At 41.8% G+C, this 21,719-nt stretch overlaps 1 protein-coding gene across 6 annotated transcripts in view; it reads left to right on the plus strand.

Annotated features, from left to right (window-relative positions):
- The window catches only part of nvl (nuclear VCP like), a 46,375-nt gene that overhangs the window by 900 nt on the left and 23,756 nt on the right, over positions 1 to 21,719 (plus strand). For 3 of the 6 annotated variants that reach the window (XM_076076622.1, XM_076076625.1, XM_076076627.1), the window contains exons 1-13: positions 453 to 608; positions 1,700 to 1,774; positions 3,399 to 3,469; positions 7,086 to 7,138; positions 7,250 to 7,340; positions 7,449 to 7,509; positions 12,118 to 12,363; positions 13,623 to 13,728; positions 14,046 to 14,122; positions 14,326 to 14,460; positions 16,497 to 16,598; positions 16,803 to 16,920; positions 18,095 to 18,239. In XM_076076622.1, the coding sequence (XP_075932737.1) occupies positions 1,718 to 1,774; positions 3,399 to 3,469; positions 7,086 to 7,138; positions 7,250 to 7,340; positions 7,449 to 7,509; positions 12,118 to 12,363; positions 13,623 to 13,728; positions 14,046 to 14,122; positions 14,326 to 14,460; positions 16,497 to 16,598; positions 16,803 to 16,920; positions 18,095 to 18,239 (1,262 nt within the window). In that variant the 5' untranslated portion in view covers positions 453 to 608; positions 1,700 to 1,717. Of the gene's footprint in view, positions 1 to 452; positions 609 to 1,684; positions 1,775 to 3,398; positions 3,470 to 7,085; positions 7,139 to 7,249; positions 7,341 to 7,448; positions 7,510 to 12,117; positions 12,364 to 13,622; positions 13,729 to 14,045; positions 14,123 to 14,325; positions 14,461 to 16,496; positions 16,599 to 16,802; positions 16,921 to 18,094; positions 18,240 to 21,719 lie in introns of those variants that run through there. The other 3 variants (XM_076076626.1, XM_076076624.1, XM_076076623.1) reach the window with 3 other exon arrangements.

The following is a 21,719-nucleotide window of genomic DNA, read 5'->3' on the forward strand; positions in this document are numbered from 1 at the left end:
GTGCTCCAGCCATAGATTTATGGAGAGCTAATTCAAAGAAATAAACAAATATTCTAAATAATATACATAATATATAACTGTCATAAAGTCATATTTCTGCCACTTTCCCACAATTGAACGTGAATAAACTACAATGGGCACAAACACTGAATTGTTTGTATATAATGATTCATTATATCATCAATTTATTGATTTAATTAAGGCTTTTTAAACTATTTGGGTGAATGTTTCCGGCTATAGTGCTAAGACTTGTGATGAGTCTGACTGTAAAAAGAGCTGATTTACCCTGAATTATAACTTTATTGCTGGCTGACTGATTGACCTATCGTGGCTGCAAACCTGCAAAAATCATCCAGTGACAATAATACCTTATACTACATCCTCCGGTACAGTAGGTGGCGGTATGCATTGTAAGCAATGGTTGCACTGTCATTAAACTAAAAGAAGAAGAGGGGGAACCAGACGAAGAAGAACAATGTTCGTTTCCGGGATCGTCACGCTGACAAACCATGGTTCCATAATACGTCCATGTGCTAGATGTTAAACCGAGTTACCATCACAACAAAATAATTGGTTACGCTTGCCGACGTGGTGGTGTTTTTGTTGAGGTAAATAACCTTGTTTTGTTTGACTGAGAATACGTCTGTGGGTTGAATCCAGTCTGCTTCCACATTACAGCGGGTGAATGTGCCACTGGTGTTTTATGTTTTGTGCCTCCTATTTTCCGTTCGTTATTTCTTAAAAGAATGTTTGGTGAACGTCAAAGCTATATTTAAGAAATGATGACAGTATACCTAATGATAAATGATCAAAATATATTTTCCCGTTAAAGTCCCCCATATTAGCGGGAACAAGCTACTTCGATGTGAGGACTTGCTGCAGTATTTTTTTTTAATTTGTATAGGCTATATGACTTATCTATTAATACCAATATATGTTTATTGTTAAATCATTCAATTGGGTATTGATGAATAATCTTTATCCCTGCTTAATATTAATTTGTGTACATTTGTCCCTGCTGCGAGTGGAAATCTTCTGCGAGCTGTTCATATTGACTGCTAGAATAAGAAGAATGTAAGTGGTGTATGTGATGAATAACTGTGAAATGGTCGACTTGTGATAAAAAGGAGAGTCAGCTGAAATATTTATTGAAGTTTGGTCAAGGAGAATAGAACGTGGTGACTGCAGGTAATATTTACCGTTGACAGAATTTAGGACCTGCTCAAATATTCAGGATTCTACATGGGAAAGTTCTGTAGTCTATCAATCTCTCCAAGACGTTTCCTGGAATCCTGACTTTACCTCTTCCTATACAAAGACACAGTTTGTTGTCTCTATAAGTATGGGGTCTGTGAAGTTTTCCGTGTGAGTCAGAAGCAAGATACAGCCAGCCTCTTTGAATCTATCACGTGTGAACGCACTGTAACATCACTTAGATGTGTAACAAACCGCTCATTGACCACAGAGATTCATTGACTTACTTTTTTACACGCTCACAATGAGATTCTGTCGAAGACTTTGAAAAACAGCTGGTAAGTGTACCCTGAGTTAAGAATATTTGGTCAGTGAGTTGGTTATGCCAATAAAACCCTTCGCCTTTCCTGATTGGTAGTTTTGTATTGCCGATGTCATTGCTCCCGAAAAAGAGTGTAGAATACATGCTGTGCTATATTTCTGATTTTAGTCTATCCTGCTGCAGGATCAAATAAGCACAGGAATGAAGAACAGAAGTGGTGGCTGTCTGGACAGTCGACTCAGACCGAGAGTGGAGCAGGTACAAATCCTTGTTCTCATTCTTCTTCGGATTTATGTAATGAGTTCAGATGTATTGATTTCACAAATAAGCCAAAAAGATTGTGTCATTTCACAGTTCAGTATAAACAGATAAGCTCTTTCCCTTTCACTGTACTGCATCATATCTTACACACTCACATGGCTCAGTTGGGAGCGGGCGTTTACTATTCGTAGCCTTAGTTTAAATCCTGATGGGCAGGTGGCTCCTTGCATGCTAGCCCTGCCATCAGTATATGGATACATCCCAAGTCTCTTATTTGTCATTTCCTCACTTGAACCGTAAGTTGTTCTGCGCCGCCATATTGGCGGCCGTCCCAAAGCTATCATTTCTGCTCTGAGGAGCGTGGAGGGATCTCTGAGGAGCCCTGAGTGAGGATGCATGAGAACAGGCATCCAGAAAGTGTTTCACTTTTCATAAGTTATGTGATTGGATGCTGTAACTGATCGGACTGATCTGATTGTTCTCAACATCACTGGAGTTTAATACCCGAGTGAAGACAGATCACAGATTAAACTCAAGCTTTATATTTGGTTTGTTTTCTGATTCGCCATATGTTTATTGTAGGTCTGAACAACAAAAGCGCCACAAACAACTTTCTTCATTTATTTGAAAGATTTGTCTTTTCTTGATCTGATATTTCCTTAACTTTTATTATGGATACAATTAATGTTAGAGAGAGCTGGAGAGACTAAAAACTTTTTACATCATTTATCATCATTTCCATTCAGTCACGTGAGGCTGATCGTTCCTGAGTGTCGGGTTTGATGAGTTATGTCAATTTCCCCGAAAACATTGAGCCTAATAAATTTATTCCAGTATTCAAGAGAAACCATAATCATATTCTGGGTTATTTAATAATGACGTCATATTTCAAAACATACAGATGCAATTAATGAATAAATAAGACAAACTCATTCTGCCGGTAGAAATCGATCCTGCACTTATAAACAGAGCGGTATACTAAATGCAGTTTGTTAAACAGGTAACGGGCTACAAAAAAGAACACACCTCTACTCTGACAGTGATGATTACTGTGTCTTTATTAGTAAAAGTACACTGATCATGTGTGCAGATACAAACTCCATCTGTTAAAGCCGACTGATCCAGCTGTGAGTGAATGTGTGTGAATTGGTGAAGAGTGGTCGGAAGACTAAAAAGGCCCTGTATAAATAATAGTCCATTTACACACCAAATCATCCATTTTTATAGCACATCATACACAAGATAAGAAAATAATGCTAAATCAAGACATACAAATTATGCGATTTGACAATCTTACCTTTTCAATACTCATTCACCAAGCAAAGTAATAATAGCAATAATAGAATATATGTATATAGTATTTACGTCAAAGAGTAAATAAACAGGTGACGAGGATAAATGTCTTCATGGGACGGTATGGTAACTGCCAGCCATCAGAGGATATGAGGGAGACAAAAGCAGTGATGTCATGTAAATCTAATATCCCTCTTGTTCTTGCATGAAGTGCATAATGCTTTATCAGTGTTATTTTTCTTGTTAAATCCAATCAGAGATTGGGTCTAAATATCTGATGATGTTGTAGTTAAACCTGACCCTGTTTGATGTTGAATTCTGGTTTCAGTATATGACGACCTGCACCAGGGAATATGTGGACCTTTCAGCTATGGCCATGGAACTTCAAAAACTGTACAGGCAAGTGCATCATTTAAGGATTCAAGGATCATGTATTGTCATTATGCAACACAGGAATGCATAACAAGAAACACAAGACAAACAAACAAAACAGTAGTGCCTTCCTGTAGTGCATTTTTTGTCCTGCGTTTAATCACCGACAGCCTGTTGGTGGGTTTGCCTCAAGGCTTATTTCCTCTACCTTATTTTCGTACATCAGACAGCCAGGAGTAGGCTGGGTAGTGGAGTAGCCTTGGGTTCTAGCTGGGTTAGCTTAGCTTCCATCTCGGCTCTTCTCCCTTGAGCAGTTGCTTTCGGTGGCATTTTGTCCGGCAGGTCTTGCTGGGTGGTTGGCCGTTGGTGCTGATCGTCTCAAAGTCCATTGCTCTTAATCAGATCTCCACACTTCCTTTTCTAATGTTGATGAATGTGTTCTGTCATATGCTCCAGTCATAAACACGAAAAAGAAGAAGGGTTGCCAGGTTGCCATTGGCAAGCATTTTGAGAAATTTGCAACCGAGTCTTTGCCTTTGGTTGCCATCAGTGGCAACCACTTTTAACATGTAAAAAAATGTGTGTGTATACCGGTGGCGGGCCGTACATTTTATACCTGGGCCTTCTGTGCTGTCCTATTACAGTTGAACAGCTATGGTGCAGATACATGAATCCGTGCATCACGGAACGCTGCGTCATTAATGCACAATGCATAGTCAAATCAATGTAATTAACACAATGACAACAACAAAGTCATAAGAACCAGTCACATATATTCATATGACAACAAAGCATGACTCATCAATCCAGCAAACCTATAGCAGATCCGTGCATTCCACCACACAAGAGCACGAGCCATTCAAATATTATTCATAAAAACGACACGATAGACAAATGAACAGTAGTAACGTTACTGCAGATGTAAAAAAACAAACATAGTTTGTCACTTACCAAATGCTGTTCACTTAAAGACAAACTCCATCCTCCTTTCTTTGTTGACAAAGAGTTTAATCCCACGGTACATCGTTTCAGTTACAGTAAGAAGTCCTTCTCGATTCATGGACGCCAGTGACATTCGAGCCTCCCCAGTTGTATTTCGCCGGTTTGCGGTGGCCGGTTCACAGCGGGGCCGGCAGCGGGTGGACCGCGGTTGTGGAACTCCGTTTCCCTGCGAATGTGTTTGTTGATCTGTAGATCCACTCGGGTTTCTCCAAAAGTTTTCAAAAGCACCGTAGTGTCCTGCCGTGCTATGGTGTCCTCAGGTTAGCTTAGTGTAGCTCCAAACACCAAGATGCTCAGTTAAAATGAAACACATTCCCAGCTATAAAATGTGCGAGTTGTCAGCCAGGAACACCGTTCATACAAATAAACATCGAACAAAAAGTTCGGAAATTAGTGTTTGGTAGATTATTTCTCTGTTATAACAATGCTTGCCTGTTTATTTACCTTTCAAACGGTGCCCCAATTGTAAGGAACATGCATTTGTAGGATGAGCAGCACAGCTGAGTATGTGGGTTGCGCCCATGAAAAATTTGCCAAATCTTCTCTGCCAATGCCAAACAGCTTATTCTGCTGTTGCTATTGACTCTTGTTTGGTGGATTGGATGATTGAAGTCTATCAGTTACAAGGAAGAAACAAGACATATTGGCAATTTTACAATTTATTCATTTAAACAGGAGCCTCAGTAGTGTGTGGAAGAACCAAACACTGCCACAACAGCCTGGCACCTCCTCCTCATGCTGGTCACCAGCCTGCTCACACACTGCTGCGGGACGGCATTCCAATCCTCAAGCAGGATTTGTCGCAAGTCAGCCAACGTGGTTGTGTTGGTCACTCTGGCACGAACAGCTGGTCCCACAAGTGTTCACTTGGGTTGAGGTCAGGACTGTTGGCAGGCCATTCCATCCTCTCTACTCCCAAATTCTGGAGGTAGTCTCTGATAAACCGCTCTGTGGGGGCGAGCGTTGTCATCTTAGAGGATGGAGTTCGGTCCCAGACTGTGGAGAAATGGGATTGCCACTGGTTGCAGAATCTCATCTCGATATCTCTCTGCATTGAGATTGCCTCCAATGAAGACAAGCCTTGTTTTTCCAGTGATGGAGATGCCGCCCCACACCATCACACTACCTCCACCAAAAGGTGTTACTCTATCGGTGCAGCAATCAGCATAGCGTTCGCCCCGTCTTCTCCACACTTTGACCCTACGATCCAACTTCCTTAGACAGAATCTGGACTCATCGCTGAACATAACGTTCCTCCACATGTTCAGGTTCCAGTGCAGGTGTTGCCGACACCAGCGCAAACGGGCCCGACGGTCAATAGCAACAGCAGAATAAGCTGTTTGGCATTGGCAGAGAAGATTTGGCAAATTTTTCATGGGCGTAACCCACATACTCAGCTGTGCTGCTCATCCCAGAAATGCATGTTCCTTACAAATGGGGCACCGTTAGAAAGGTAAATAAACAGGCTTTCCAACGGTATAAAATGTATTGCCAAGAAGCATTGTTACAACAGAGAAATAATCTACCAAACACTAATTTCTGAAATTTTTGTTCGACGTTTAGATAAACTACACCAAGCAAAACCCTAAAAAATTCATAATTTCTTCCTTATCTTTCAATTTGAACTCTTACTACTCCAACTAACTTCTGCCAGCTTCCTTAAATTTCACATTAATCATGCGATCGCCCACTGACCAATCACGGTGCACGTTAATGCAGACGTACTTAGCAGGCTACCTCGGTGCCACTGGCACGTCAAAGAATACGCCCAACATGTCAAACTAAAGATCTGATTGGTTGAAGACTTTAAAACAAGGTTTGCTGCAGGCTGGAAGCAGAGCAACAGAGGAAGACAGGAGCTGTGCAATGAGAAAATAAGCTAATGGGGAGAAAAAAATTATAATACATGTAGTGTGAAAAATTATTAAATTATAAAATAGCTATAACTTTGTGATTCTGTTTAGGCCAGCAGAGAAGGCTTAGCTGGCCCTGACGGCCCACCACTGGTGTATACACATATATGAAATAGGAACAGCAAAATGTGCACCCCAATCTCTTCAGACATATGTGAGATGGAATTCAGCTGAAAGTAGAGATGATGGACAAGCTGATGTTTTGTTTGATTACTGTAATAGTTTTATTTATTTTATGTCTGAGCTGATGTAAAACTGCATTTTATCTTAATTAATCTAAATATAAGATGACTTAAAATGGCAACCCTAGTTTCAGTTTTGCCAACCGGAAGCTGATGCCTGATTGGCAACATGGCAACCACTTTTAAAAGTTAATGTTGAGCACTGGTTTATCAAAGTATATAATCACATGTATAGAAGTACTTTTTCTTACTTACTTACATTCACTTACTCTACCTTTATTGATATGTGTGAGGTGAAACACCTGTCAGTAGACTACAATAAAGTTCAACAGCAGCATAAACTACAACCCTAAAAATTACCATACAGTTGAATCAACACCTCAAAGGGTTCGGACAAAAACTGAACATTTGCACCTCCATAACGGTGGGGGTTATTGCAGGCTGTTGGATATGACTGCATTTGTCTTAACTAAACTGGACACTGAGTGTATGTGTATGTATGCTAAATAAAAGTGATGATGTGTTTGGTTTATATTGCATCTTTAGAATGGAGTATGGCAGGAGAAACAAGACAGCTTTCAGGATTCAAGTAGAAAAAGGTAAAAGAGGCAAAAGTAGATTGATGCCGTATTCCAGTGTTCATGATCAAAATCTCTTGGAATAGAATCTGTGAGTTCTGATTTTTTTTTTTGCTCAATCCTCTCTCCTAGTGTATGATGCAATCATGAAGGACTCCGGGCTGAATGATCAGGAGAGCAAACACTTGGCTAAGAGAGCCAAGCACAGCCACAATGACACTGGGTAAAGGACACTCCCTGCTTACTGCCTGGTTTTGAAGACTTTCTTTCCGTCTAATGTACTCTCTTTTTAAATGTGCAACTAAGGCCTTACAAATCTGTGTGTTCACAGTGATGACGGCAGCAGCTTAGAAGAGTCTTCTGACAGTGATGACCACGTTCTGGAGAACACTGTAAGGCTCCTCTTCTCACCAATATTAGTGATGCTCAGTAGATGGGTACCAATGATGTTCTGTGTGGTTTTAATCACCTGCTGTAGAGATCTCCTGACCTGGGCCGTGCATATCCCATGCATGTTTGTACTGTTTCCAGTCAGGATGCTTTCTATTGCTTCTCGGTAGAAGTTGACAATTTGGCACAGGAATTGTGCCTTCTTGAGTTTCCTTAAGAAATACAACTGTACTGAGAGGATAAATTATCATGTCGCTTTAACATTGCCATATAAACATCGACTAAAAAGTTCGGAAATTAGTGTTAGATTATTTCTTTGTTGTAACAATGCTTCTTGGCAATAAATCTTATACCGTTGGAAAGCCTGTTTATTTATTTGTTGCAAGTCAGCCAATGTGGTTGTGTTGGTCACTCTGGCACGAACAGCACGCCCAAGCTGATCCCACAAGTGTTCAATTGGGTTGAGGTCAGGACTGCTGGCAGGCCATTCCATCCTCTCCACTCCCACATTCTGGAGGTAGTCTGATAAACCCCGCTCTGTGGGGGCGAGCGTTGTCATCTTGGAGGATGGAGTTCGGTCCCAGACTGTGGAGAAATGGGATTGCCACTGGTTGCAGAATCTCATCTCGATATCTCTCTGCATTGAGATTGCCTCCAATGAAGACAAACCTCGTTTTTCCAGTGATGGAGATGCTGCCCCACACCATCACACTGCCTCCACCAAAAGGTGGAGCAATCAGCATAGCGTTCTCCCCTCTTCTCCACACTTTGACCCGACGATCCAACTTCCTTAGGCAGAATCTGGACTCATCGCTGAACATAACGTTCCTCCACATGTTCAGGTTCCAGTGCAGGTGTTGCCAACACCAGCGCAAACTGGCCTGATGGTCAATAGCAACAGCAGAATAAGCTGTTTGGCATTGGCAGAGAAGATTTGGCAAATTTTTCATGGGCGCAACCCACATACTCAGCTGTGCTGCTCATCCCACAAATGCATGTTCCTTACAAATGGGGCACCGTTTGAAAGGGAAATGAACAGGCTTTCCAACGGTATACAATTTATTGCCAAGAAGCATTGTTTCAACAGAGAAATAATCTACCAAACATTAATTTCCAAACTTTTTGTTGTTTATCTTTTCAGGGTCGCTCAGAGAACATGTGTGCATGTCTGTACGGACTGGTTCATTTGTGATCCAATGCTTCACACTTCACAGTCCATGCTCAAAAAGTGTAATATGTAAAGAGCAATTTTGTGGGATTCAAATGAAAGCATCAAAAATTCCTCGACGGTGTGGATTTTGGAAGAAGGGGAGACAGTGGAGTCATCTACATGGAGGGACAAGCTATTGGGGGGTTTATGGGCTCATGATGATGACTTCAGATTTGTTGCAGACACAGGTCAGATTTGCAGTCGTTTACACAAAAGAAGTGTTGTATGTCTGAGAGGTAGGTTTTGAACCATGAGAGGCTAGTGTCTTTGATACTAAAAGAGGATTCCAGGCGGGTGAGGAGGTTTGAGTGGTTGATGGTGTCAAATGCTGCAGTGAGGTCAAATAGGATGAGTATGTTGAGCAGACAGTCGTCTGAGGTAAGAAGATGGTCATTTATGACTTTTAAGAGGGCAGTTTCTGTGTTATGTTGTGTTCTGAAACCAGGTTTAAACAGTTTATAAAGGTCAAGTGGGTTTTCAATTGTGCGTTCAACAGTGCGTTCAAGCATTTTTTTTAAGAGAAAAGGGAGATTTGATATAGGTCAGTGGTTATTTGGGATGTTAGGGTCAGGTCCAGGCGTATGGATGGACGTAACAGCAGCCACTTTGAGTGAAGATGGGAACTGACCAGTGGAGTTTATTGTGGCGATTGATGAGTGGGCTGATTCTTGGGAGACAGTTTTTACATAAGTGGAAGGCACAGGTGGGAGTCTTCATGCCAGAGATTTGCTTCTGAAGGGCAGAGGGGGTGATTGTGGCAAAGTCGGAGAGGTGCTGGTTGATAAGAGAAGTTGGAGTATTGGACAGAGAGGGGGTGGAGTTGGCAGTGGCCAGCTCAGTGTGGATAGTTACTATTTTAGTTAGAAAAATGATCTGGTGTGATCGTCTCCTTATGGTGTATAATAGCAATTCCCCATGTTCCAAGTTTCTGTATTGCAGAGTAGATCAAGCATATTGCCGTGATGAATTCATGTATGAGGAGACTTTTATTGTTAAGGGATCGGGTGTTGAACAGGGCAAGCTTTTTTTTTTTTTGGCTGTTTTGCATTCTGATTGGTTGAGATGATCTTGTGAGGGTGTGCAGATTGGCCACGTTCACGTGGGGTTTGTTGTTGTGATGACGAAATGAGGAAGTAGGGAGACAACACAGAGACAAGATGGAGTTTTCCGATGTAGAATTAAAAACAAAATGACTGTAGCGAGGTCATCTTAAAAGCCCCATGGCTCTTAAATTCAGGATGATGTTGCATTCCGGGGTTAAAGACTGCGGTTTGAGTGTGAGGAGTTCAGTTATGGAGTAGTAGTGACCCACCATGCTCACTGAGACCGATGTTATTTAGCCGAGGTTGGAGATCTTGTTGTGCGACCTTAAGTCAGGTCGCCAGAGCAGGTGAATACCAAAGGAGAATCTACAGCATTGCAGCTAAGACTAGTCTACTAGACTACCACGCTAGTAGACTGGTTGCGGCAGTAATTATCTTGTTGAAGAGGCAGCGGTCCTCGCCTACATGGGAAAACCACACCGGGACTGAAGGAGAATAAATCCGGGATTATAACTCAACAACGATAAGACCAGGCTTGACAGAGAACAAACACCGCAGCCAAGTGTATTTCTCAGTTTGCGTTGGTTCGGGACTCCGTCACTATCCAGAAAGGAGGGCCGGTCAAAGTGTAGTGAGAAGGCAGGTTGTCCAAAAACAGTCCAAAACATATGATCGAATCGTTGAAACACGCGACAAAACAGCTCAGACAATGGCAGATGCAATCTAGCAATGGCACGTCACGTGGGACTACACGTTGAAGATAGATCAGACTATCAAAATAGAGGGGTAGTGTCACACGTGACCACACCTCGCAAGACCACAAAATGGCAAGAGACAATAGACATCGTGTTATCTACACGTGTCTGAGGTACTTAGCTCAACCAGTATACATGTAACTATATGTGTGTGTGTGTGTGGGGGTTAGTAGAAGAAGAGAGAAAGCAAACAAAACAAAAGAAATCCTTCAAAACAAAGCAGATCCTCACCACAGCGGTGAAATATGGAGATTTTTACTCTATCACACAGAGACCCGACTAGCGAATTTAGCTTCGGCTAGCCGCAGCTCTGATCTTTCAACCGATAAAATAACAGCTACCGACTTTGCTAGCGGTGACTGATCTATCTCAACACGGTTGTAATAGTATGAAGTACCGCGAGCATATACACAACACGTTATAACAATCCAGTATCTTAAGCAAAACACAAACAAGATAATAAACACACAATTGCCTAACTAAGCCCAGTCACCAAGCTAAACATCTTACGGTGACCTCCCCGGGCCTTGACCAATGGGAGGCCAGTGTTGTGCTTGAGTGAAGATTTTACACGTAGATGTTAAACGTTCCTTGGAGCTTGCTGTTATCTTCAACTCAGATCAGGCTGTTGGCTGAACAAGCAGGCCAAAGTCTTTTCCTTTGTTCAGCGGCACATGGGGACCACAAGCACATAGTCAGACCCCAACATTAGCGTTAGCTAGCTCCAGGGCTAAAAGCAAGCCTTAGCAGGCTGTCTGGTCTGGGAACGTTCAACTTAAAAGGCCTAGTGCGTGTTAGCTAATAAGGTACGCCTAGTTTAAAACGTATGGATTAAAACAACCATGATCTAAAAGTGTAGCGCAAGATGTGGCTTAAAACTGGATAAAAATGTCAATTTCTGATGGGGGAGCGTACAAGCGCACACATACAACGCATGCGTGCTATATAACATTGATGGATTAGATAGGTGATTACCTTTACGTCTCACTTACTAATAAGTTATGACGGGTTTGAAATATGTATATTAACTCTTTTGATAGAGCTAGGCTCGCAATTTCCCTCTCTTTCTAGTTTTGTGCTACGGTAGGCTAAACATATCCCCTCTGTACTGGACGCTTAGAGATGAAATCGATATCCATCCTGTCATCTGACCCTGGGCAAGATGGCTAACAGCACATTTCTCAAATGTTGGACTGCGACTTAATATTATCTGCACATCCCAACGTTGCCAGATGTACGATTATTATTGTACTTGTTCAATCATTTTGCCCTCTTTACAATCAATAGTCAAAAATGACAATGTATGACAATTTGACCATTTTGTGATACTTGTAATTAGTTGTTGGCTTTAGTCTGCGCTTCCTCGTTTCAATTAATTTCTGATCGTCTGTGTTGATGCAGGTGACTCACAAATACGGCTGCTCCACACATTCGAAGGGCGCGTGCACAAGATATAGCTTTGAATACATCATTAAGCCCAGTTTTAATATGATAACTTTATGCCTCTGGAACGTTTAACATTTCCCATTTGGCAAAGCTGGCACAGTCCATTTTGACAGTGACATCTAACCTTTCCTTGTTTCTGATTTTTGCCATTCACAGCCCACCAACCACATGAACAGCTCTCTTGCATCTCTCTACCGGAAGGGTCACCCTGACTCCAGCAACTGCTCACCTAGGAGAGATCAGCCTGCTGCCAGCTGTCCTGCCAGCACAGCCAACCTCCCTCCTAGTTCGGGGACGCTGGTTTCCACGGGAGGCTGGTTTATTGATAGAGGCAGAGGACCAGAGAAGAGCAACATCCTTATCGACCTGTGTGAAGAGGAGCCAACTAATACAGCAACAAATGTATGTTTTACTGGAGGGCATGACTGTGCACTTAACAACACAGTTAACATGCTGACATTTTAACTAAGTAGGTAATAACTGTTTTGGTGGTCATGCCGTCAGTTCTAAGACTTATCTGTTGATACCAATATATCACGATAATACCAGCCATGCTGATATATTGGTCAGGCCCTGCTGCTCTTTGCTGGGCAGTGCTTGTTAATAATGATTGACAGATCAGTGCTGAGAGAAGGTGACCTCTAAGTTGTAACAGTTGTATGGAATGTTACAGCAGAAACCTGTACATTTGACCTGATATTCTCACCATAAACCCACGAACTGGCCTTGAGAGTAAGATTTAGTTCAGGAAACATGTATTCAATGTTGGAATTTCATGATGCTTACACGTCAGCTTTTTCTAATTAGCAGTGAATTTGCAGTCAAGCTGTATATCAGGAGTATTCAATTAAAATTACACATCTCAACATCTTGCCCTCAGTTCAGACTGGAGTGGGTATGTTTGCTCAAAAGATTCATGTTTGGTCTCGTAGTGGCGTTTCACATTGGCGCTTTCAATAATTGCCACGGCATCTGAACATATGAGACAGAGTGGTTTTGTAGCGCCAGCAGGAAGAATTAACAAATAGTCCATCCATTCTTTGTTAAAAGCTCTGTTTTCGCGGTCCACTTTTGTCTTTTTAGAGCACGCCATGTGAAATTGCTTCTCCGACTTACTTCTCCCACTGCTCTCTCTCTCTCTCGTGCCCCGTCTCTCCCCTGTCTGTGTGTAAATCTCACTCGGCTCACGATGTGTTTCAGAATACAGATATTCGATTGGCTGAGTAGCATCACGTGAGATGATTTACAATGCATGTAATTAGTCGGTGTATTTCCTGGACTACTGAGTGCCGTAAAGGCTAGAAAAGCTGTGCAGGTTAAAATAGAAGCGCTTTGCCAAAATGTATAATTCTCAACTATCCATCAGTTATACGGGGTCCGGATAGGACAGCATCTGGGTCCGGACCGCGGTCTGCCTATTAGTGACCCCTGCTAGTGCAGGTAATGTAAAGCTGGTTTCATTTCTCAGCTCATCTGAATACCCAGCGTTCAACATAAACATTCCATTCGGATGAGATCAACATGGAGAGGTTAATCTGCTGTATTTGTCATTCAGGATTGTAAAGTTAATTTGGCTCAAACAAGGTTTATTGCCAGTGGGATGTAGGCAGCTGACATTGTTTGACTCATGCACTTACTGCCATATATTTTATTGTCACCAGCAGACAGATGTGTCCATGTTGGAGCCTGAGAAATCTCACAAAAAGTCAAAAAAAAAGATGAAGATATCCACTGAAACTACAGAGTCTCGAATCCTGAATAAGAAAGGTACCACCTTGTCTAGTTTGCCAGTCTAACTATAAAGTATAGATTCTTTACCTACTATTGAACACCACATAGCAGTGTAATCCACATTGAGTTTATGAAGAATTCCCTGTACGGTTGCAACTGTTTTAATAATTTATGAATATATTTGTTATTTAGTTTCATGTGTAGGGTGTATTTATTTAGTTTGTTGAATTGATTGATAGTCAATTAGTTGATCAATTGGTTTACAGATATTTTTAATTACCACAGTCCACTGTGATGGCTGTGACAACTATTTTGCATTCAACGTATTTTTTTCTGTATACATGATTTCTCAGCAAAATCAAAGTCACCAGAGCTGCAGTATCCCACTCTGAAGTTTGAAGATGTAGGAGGTAATGAAGAGACGTTAACAGTAAGTACCTTTGACCTTGCTGCTTTATTTGATGCTGTGCCAAATTTTCTTCTACAGTAAAATGGGGGTGGCTGCACTGCATGGTCACTAAAATTGAAAGTTTTTGAATCCTACACAGTGAGACTGTAATTTGGCAGGGTTGAGCATATGTTATATTCGGCATTTGTATTGTTTTCACTTACAATCATTTTACATTGCTACAGGAGGTGTGTAGGCTGCTGATCCACATGCGTCACCCAGAGGTGTACCAGCAGCTGGGAATGGTTCCTCCAAGGGGCTTCCTCCTTCATGGACCTCCTGGCTGTGGAAAGACTCTGCTGGCTCAGGCTGTGGCTGGGGTGAGTACAGGACAATGCTTGGGAAATAGTGTTTTGTGTTCCTCAGTGCTTATGGACAACTTTCTCGTGAGGTCATGAAGCTAGAAATGGTCTACAATGGTAATTCTTAGCTTCCCTTTGTTCCACTGTCTCGTGTGTAATGCTGGGTGGTATGACCAAAAAGTTTTATTCCAGTATTGTTTTAAGATTCTGGCGCTTTCACGGTATGAGCTCGGTAGAGTAGGTTGTCCATTAACCAAAAGATCGACAGTTCGATTTCTGGCTCCTCCAGTCCACTTGTCCTAAGTGTCCTTGTGCAAGATAGTATTCCCCAAAATGCTGCCGAAGGCAGTGCCATCGGTGTGTGTGTGAGTGAGTGTGTGTGAATGAACAATTAGATTTGATTCTGGTATACTGAGTCAGTTGTGATTTTATTGTTATATTATTATACTTGGGCTATGCACCTTCTATAGACCTTTTAATACTCCAATAACACTCCTTCTGAAACATTGTAGAGATAAAGTGGTGTGTTTGTATATTTACGAATGGTGTAACGAATGGTGTAACGAAACGATCACGGATTGATCCGTGATCGTTTCGGATCAACCGTTTAGGATCACCCCTCACGGTTCGGATCACCCCTCACGGTTCGGATCATCCCTCACGGTTCGGATGACTTGTGATCAATTGAGTATTTCTTTTTTTTTTTTTTTTACAGTTTAATCATCATAGTGTGTAATAAAGTTTTACTGCTGCTGTTCCTTTTCAAGTAACAAGTCCCCGAATATCAATGTAGAGTGTCAGTGAACAGATATAAAGCAGTAGTGTGTTCATGTGAACGGAGCAGGTTAGAAGCATTTAACAGTGAAAGTCACAGCGAGCAGAGGAAGCCACCGGCGTCATTTAAGCCGCAAGTTTGGGAGCATTTTGTCTTCCCTGTAACTTATGACGGATAAGGGTGGTGGACAAAACTGTTACGGTATGTAGGCGTTAAAAGAGAAAGACACACGACAACGGCAATACATCAGGCATGTCCACACGTATGAAGCGCCACCATCCTGGTCTGTCAGTGACGGGGGACACTCCGTTGTGGAAAACAAAAGGATTTCCAAATCTGGTTAAAGTGCTTGAGCCATGCTACGAAATCCCCTCACGCACCCACTTCAGTATGAAGATCGTTCCAGGCCTCTATGAAAAGGAAAAGACTGACCGGTCATCACGTCAGCTGGGGACTGAATAGGCTCTCGGGTCAGTCACGGGGAACCTGACAAAGCCAGAATGTAACATGCGGCCTCGTGATTGGCACAGCAGCGATAGTCCTCCTCTTTGTGTGCATTTCTGACTGAAAGATAACATTTTCTGCCTCCATTTATCCATTCGCTACAATATGTTGGATTCATGTTAATGTCTATTTAAAGACATTTCAATTTGTGAAAACCCCCCTGTTGAAGACCTCTGCTATAGATAACACCCAAAAAGCTTTTAGACAAATTTAGCTGTAGTTGAATAATTATTTTATTATTTTGTCTGAGCATTTAATTGTTGTCGTATATCTGAGGTATAAAGAGCAAAAAGGTACTACACAGTTTGCATCATGTCAAATGAAGTCGCTAGCCTCATGATCTTGAGCCTTAGAGGACGAGTGGAGAGATATGCTGCACATGAACATGAGGCTTAATCCTTTAAAGTCAGATTTTGGTTTTGATGTTTGGTTCAGGTAAAGAGTGCTATATTCTTGAAACAGTTTTGGCCTACGAAATAACCGCTAAAACTGCTACTTTGTTGTTGGAGGCGACTGTGGAGAGCAGGGCCGTCCTTCAATCAGAGGATCGGCGGTTCGATCCCCAGCTCCGGCTCCGCTAGTTGCATGTCGATGTGTCCTTGAGGAAGACACTTAACCCCAAAATTGCTCCCGTAGCTGTGCCTACGGTTTAGAAATATAATAGAATCTGAATTGTAAGTCGCTTTGGATAAAAGCGTCTGCTAAATGACTGTAATGTAATGTGTACTTGTTCACATGAAGTTAAATAAAGTTATTTTGTGGTTTTGTGTTTCAGGAGCTGCAGCTACCCATGTTGAAGGTCTCTGCTCCGGAGATGGTATCTGGAGTGTCCGGAGAGTCTGAACAGAAGCTCAGAGAGCTGTTTGACCTGGCTGTGGTTAGTAGTGGTTTCTTTAATATCAATCTAGATTTCTCAACAAAAGACTACGGACTAGAGGAGGTATGGTCAGCACATCTAACTACGTATATACCCAAGTGATGTTCATTTGGTACTGCTGATACTGTATAACCGGTATTTTGATATGATAATATGTATACCATGTCTTTCTCTCTGAACTTTGATTTTTTTTTTTTCTTGCAGAACTCTGCCCCATGTATTCTGTTCATAGATGAAATAGATTCCATCACCCCTAAGAGAGAGGTGGCTTCTAAAGACATGGAGAGGAGGATTGTAGCCCAGCTGCTAACTTGCATGGACGGTACGATACAGAGTGACATGTAAATACCTTGTGGAAATGTCATGCTTACTGTAACAAGCAGACTCGCTTGAAAGACTAGACATGGTGATATTTCAGCTTTTGAGTAACTGCCACCTGGCATTGAGCTTCTGTCTGGTCATAAAAGTTAACATTCTGTCAAATAGTGGATGGGTTGCTGGTCGATGAAATAATAAGGAAAATATGAATTTAGGTACATTCTCTGAAAGGTGAACAGAGCAGGCCTGCAAAGCTGCTGCTGAAAGACGCTGTGCCCATTTACACACAAGGGACAGCAGCTAAAAGTTTAGTTCCGATTTCCCTGTCAAGTTTATGCATTATTCATAAGCATACGCTGCCTCCCTCCCTTCCACCACAGTCTCTGCTCCGTCAGATCGACACTGAGAAAAAGAGTCAACTGGTTGAACGGCGCTGTCCACTGGGACTCAAGTATCAAGCCAATTCTCAGCAAAACATAGGACACCACAGCTCATTCTAATGTTGACTAACATAGATAAGTGTATTACCCCGGACTCCCGGAATGGTGTGCTTCTGTTCCCGGGACAGGAAATGTCTAATTTTCGGGAAAGATATTAATCCCTCATATAAATTTAACATAAACGAAATGTTGATGTCGTTGTCTGTCTTCCTTGAAGATGTAATGATTAAACACCAAAGTATGGTTTACATTTTGTACTACTTTGTCATTTGCAAGTGCCTTCATCCTTTCAAGTGTTGATTGTAAAAAGAAATGTTATAACATGACATTTCAGGCATACATCACAGGAACCCTTCCGCTGTAATTCTTCCACTCATGTTTGAATCTTTTATAACAAACGGACAAGGAAAACGCATCTGTTTTTGTTCAGATTGGAATTAGTGCAACATGTTAAACTTGTCTGGTAAAGAGCTGCATGTGTAAACAGATGCCATGTAAGAAGAATGCCATCAAATATACAAGGATATGTCACCTGAATTATCCAATACACATAAAGATTTAACTACCACCGTAGCCTCACTGTCACTCAACCCAAATCTGATACCACTAAATTATGCTGATTGAGGCTCTGCTGGATATTCTGTATTATACAAAAGATGAAGCGATTGTCAAGAACAAATAAATAGTTGTGACTTCCACAGGTGAAATTATATTTTACTGGTGTTTGCCTCCTGACAGACTTGAACAGTCTGACGGTGACAGCTCAGGTCATGGTCATCGGTGCCACCAACAGGCCAGACTCCCTGGACCCTGCCCTCCGCAGAGCTGGACGATTCGACCGAGAGATCTGCCTTGGTATCCCTGATGAAGCAGCTCGTCTCAGGTCAGCCAAACAGGATTATAAATGCTTGAGGATCTACAAGGTCATTCACAACAGCTGCATTTTCGTAGTCCTCTACTACTCCCAAAAAGTAGTTGACTGGTCGATCAACTGCGGTAGATGTGTCCATTTTTTTTAACCCAATAACAATGATAAATTCTCGTCAAAAGGGTCTTGAATACAACCAGTTGTGGTTGTATAATGGAGGCAGGACGCGCCTGTGAGACTGTTCACAAATGAGCCGTGATTGGATTGGACTAAACCCAGCAAGCTTTTCTAAGCTGGTTATACTGTTTGACTGAAGTAACAACGCGGCTGCTTTCTTGCAGGGATAGCGGGAGGCATTGCCACTGCTTTAATTCAGCCCGTTCTGGTGAATATTTATGCGCCAGTTTATGGTTGAAAAGTGTCAGCGCTGCTCCACCATTGTAGGGTATGTGAATGGAAACGCATCTAACACACATTCGAATAAACGGCATCACCCAGATGTTTCACTGGGACGAAGAAAAAACAAACTGGAGCCCAACTCCTTATCCCCACTGCTTTTAAGCAGCCTTTAGACCCAAAAGCAGAATGGGATGAAACAATAACTCAAGTAGTTGGTATTTACATTTTAGCAATAGCAAGTTTATTTTATAGCACATTTTAAAAATATGAAGTGATTGTCAAGGAAAAGGGGTGGGAGGGCAGTAAGAGATCTTGGTTGGTCACCAATGACTAGTGTTTTTTTAGTCTTTAAGATATGATGTGCACTGTTTTGTGGTTTTATCTACAGCAATTTCCCAACAAATACAGGAAGGTTGTTCACAGTACTCAGGTGGCCTACCGCAATCATATGGAATAGACAGCCTGTGGGAAAAACTAAGGGTCCGGGGGCATGCACTGGAGAAAATGATGCAGTAAAAGCCAAAATTTGGTTCCTCTGGCATATTCTCATGCTACTATTCCACCATATTCACTGATCTTAATTATTGCAACGTTTAATGAGTTTGCCTCTCCGACATTTGGTGAATTAGGCTTCTTTTGCCTTTTAGCTCACACAGTCTGTAAATAGCTGTTAATAATTTTGGATATCATCTTTCCCTTTTCTTCACTATTGACATACTCCACACCTAAATACTCTTATCAGCCAATCATATACACACGTGGACAAAATTGTTGGTATCCTTCTAAGAAAGAAAAACCCACAATGGTCACTGAAATAACTTGAAACTGACAAAAGTAATAATAAATCAAAATGTACTGAAAATTAACTAATGAAAATCAGACATTGCTTTTGAATTGTGGTTCAACAGAATTATTTAAAAAAACAAACTAATGAAAATGGCCTGGACAAAAATGATGGTACCCTTAACTTAATATTTTGTTGAACAACCTTTTGAGGCAATCAAGCGATTTCTGTAACTCTCAATGAGACTTCTGCACCTGTCAACAGGTATTTTGATTAAACTGTAAAAAAAATAAAAAATAAAAGTATTAATTAATCCACGGTGTGCCGAACCGTGAGGAGTGTTGGGAACGTAAAGGAGCGTGTTTGGGTTATCAGCATCTAAGAAACTAAATTCTTGACATCAATAGAATTATTAATGTCAGTAACAATTATTAATGATTAACAATAACGGGGCACCAACCTGCGAACAGGGACCAATAACCAAACGATAAACTAAGTCTCATAATTAGTGTTCACTCACGATCTCAATAGTCTGAGTACTATTACACATTCAGAGTGAAAGTGAAGGTTTAAGTTCGAGCACAGACCACATATACAGCTATTATCACAATACATGCACAAAGTAATCACAGACAGCTGCTCTTTAAAATATAACTGAGTTTATTACGTTCTAATACTAATGATCTAGTCAACTAATATCTAAACTAACAACAACTACACATTTATGAGCACGCTATCTAAAATCAACAGACTATTGAAAAGAGGAGGTGTGTGTGTGTGTGTGTGTGTGTGTGTGTGTGTGTGTGTGTGTGTGTGTGTGTGTGTGTGTGTGTGTGTGTGTGTGTGTGTGTGTGTGTGTGTGTGTGTGTGTGTGTGTGTGTGTGTGTGTGTGTGTGTGTGTGTGTGTGTGTGTGTGTGTGTGTGCGCGCGCGCGCGCGCGCGTAGGGGGAGGAGCGAGGGAACAGCTCAGCGACGTATGACGTGGTTGGGACGTGGTGACGTCTCTCATGCGCTCAAAATGGCGGATAGCCAACAGGAGACTCGGCGTCTATACGTGCCGGTAGCCGTTTAGCACGTAGCTACATTAGCTCAAAGCTATATGTGTGTCTGTGTGTGTGGATTAGTAAAAGAGAAGGGAAAGGAACAAAATGAAATAAAACAAAAGATTAAGATCCTCCGCGCCGCGCGGGAGTACGGAAGATTGCTCTCTCAGCCAGGGGACCAAGAACCGCGACTCTTTGTCTCAGCCGGCGGTTTTGACCTCCTGAACTGATGAGAAGCAACTTCGACCTCACTGCGGCTGTCTCGACACGAATCACGGTAGCATAGAATACACGGTAACTTCTACACAACACTAGCAATTTCAGGGATCGCCAGTGTCGGTGATCATAAAGCATATACCACGTTATAAAAATGAACAGTACTTTAAGCACACAAACAACATAAAATAAATACAAATTAAAGCTGCGAGCAGCGATGAACGGGCCCTCGCAATCTGCAGCGTGTCGGGGGTGAGACGTTTTTAATCCCGCGTGGACCGCCTGATGCCGGAAATGATGCTTTGCAAATAGTCTGATGCTTCCTGTATCCGCTGCCTGGCGCTGCAGAACACGTGCAAACATGCATCATGTAGCTCTGTGTCAAATGTAAACCACATTGTGTAAAAGTCATGTAAATCGGAGGTGTTTATCATAAAATCCAGATTTCCTTTGGCCAGCAGGTGGCGCTGTGAGTATTAGTGGAAATTAGCTTGTAGACATCCTCAGGCCATGAGTGTTATCAAGCATGAGAAGTTTGGGACCGTTTGGAACAAGTCCAGCCGAGTTACATCAGACATTTCCTTTAGCCAGTAGGCTTTGCGGGTTTACTGTAGCGCCCCCTAGTGGTCGAATGCAAAACAATTCTCAGGGTATGTTACTGGATGCAATGTGCACATATGCTGAGTATTTTGTGAATTTAGAACAAATGGTTGAGAAGTTATGTGTATTGATATTTTGCCACGCACCTAAGAAGTGTATTGGTCCATATCTTGTAAACGCAAAGAGATATCAAAAATATTTTGATAACTTTTGATGAACTAGATCCACTTATGATCCACAGCAAATTTCGTAGAAATCGGAGCCAGCGTGTAGGAGTTTGCAAAAATGTGTTTTTTTTCACTACATTCAAAATGGCTGACTTCCGGTTGGGTTTAGAGCTTAGAGCTCCGGGGGCTTTTTTGTCAGTCTCCATGTGATACATCTGTTTACCAAATGTCATACATCTAAATTTTATATATAGATAGTGAAACGTACTGCGAGGGCTGCATCGTC

This window comes from Anarhichas minor, unplaced genomic scaffold, assembly GCF_050575085.1.
Source record: "Anarhichas minor isolate MPS153535 unplaced genomic scaffold, ASM5057508v1 ptg000058l, whole genome shotgun sequence".
Lineage (NCBI taxonomy): Eukaryota > Metazoa > Chordata > Actinopteri > Perciformes > Anarhichadidae > Anarhichas > Anarhichas minor.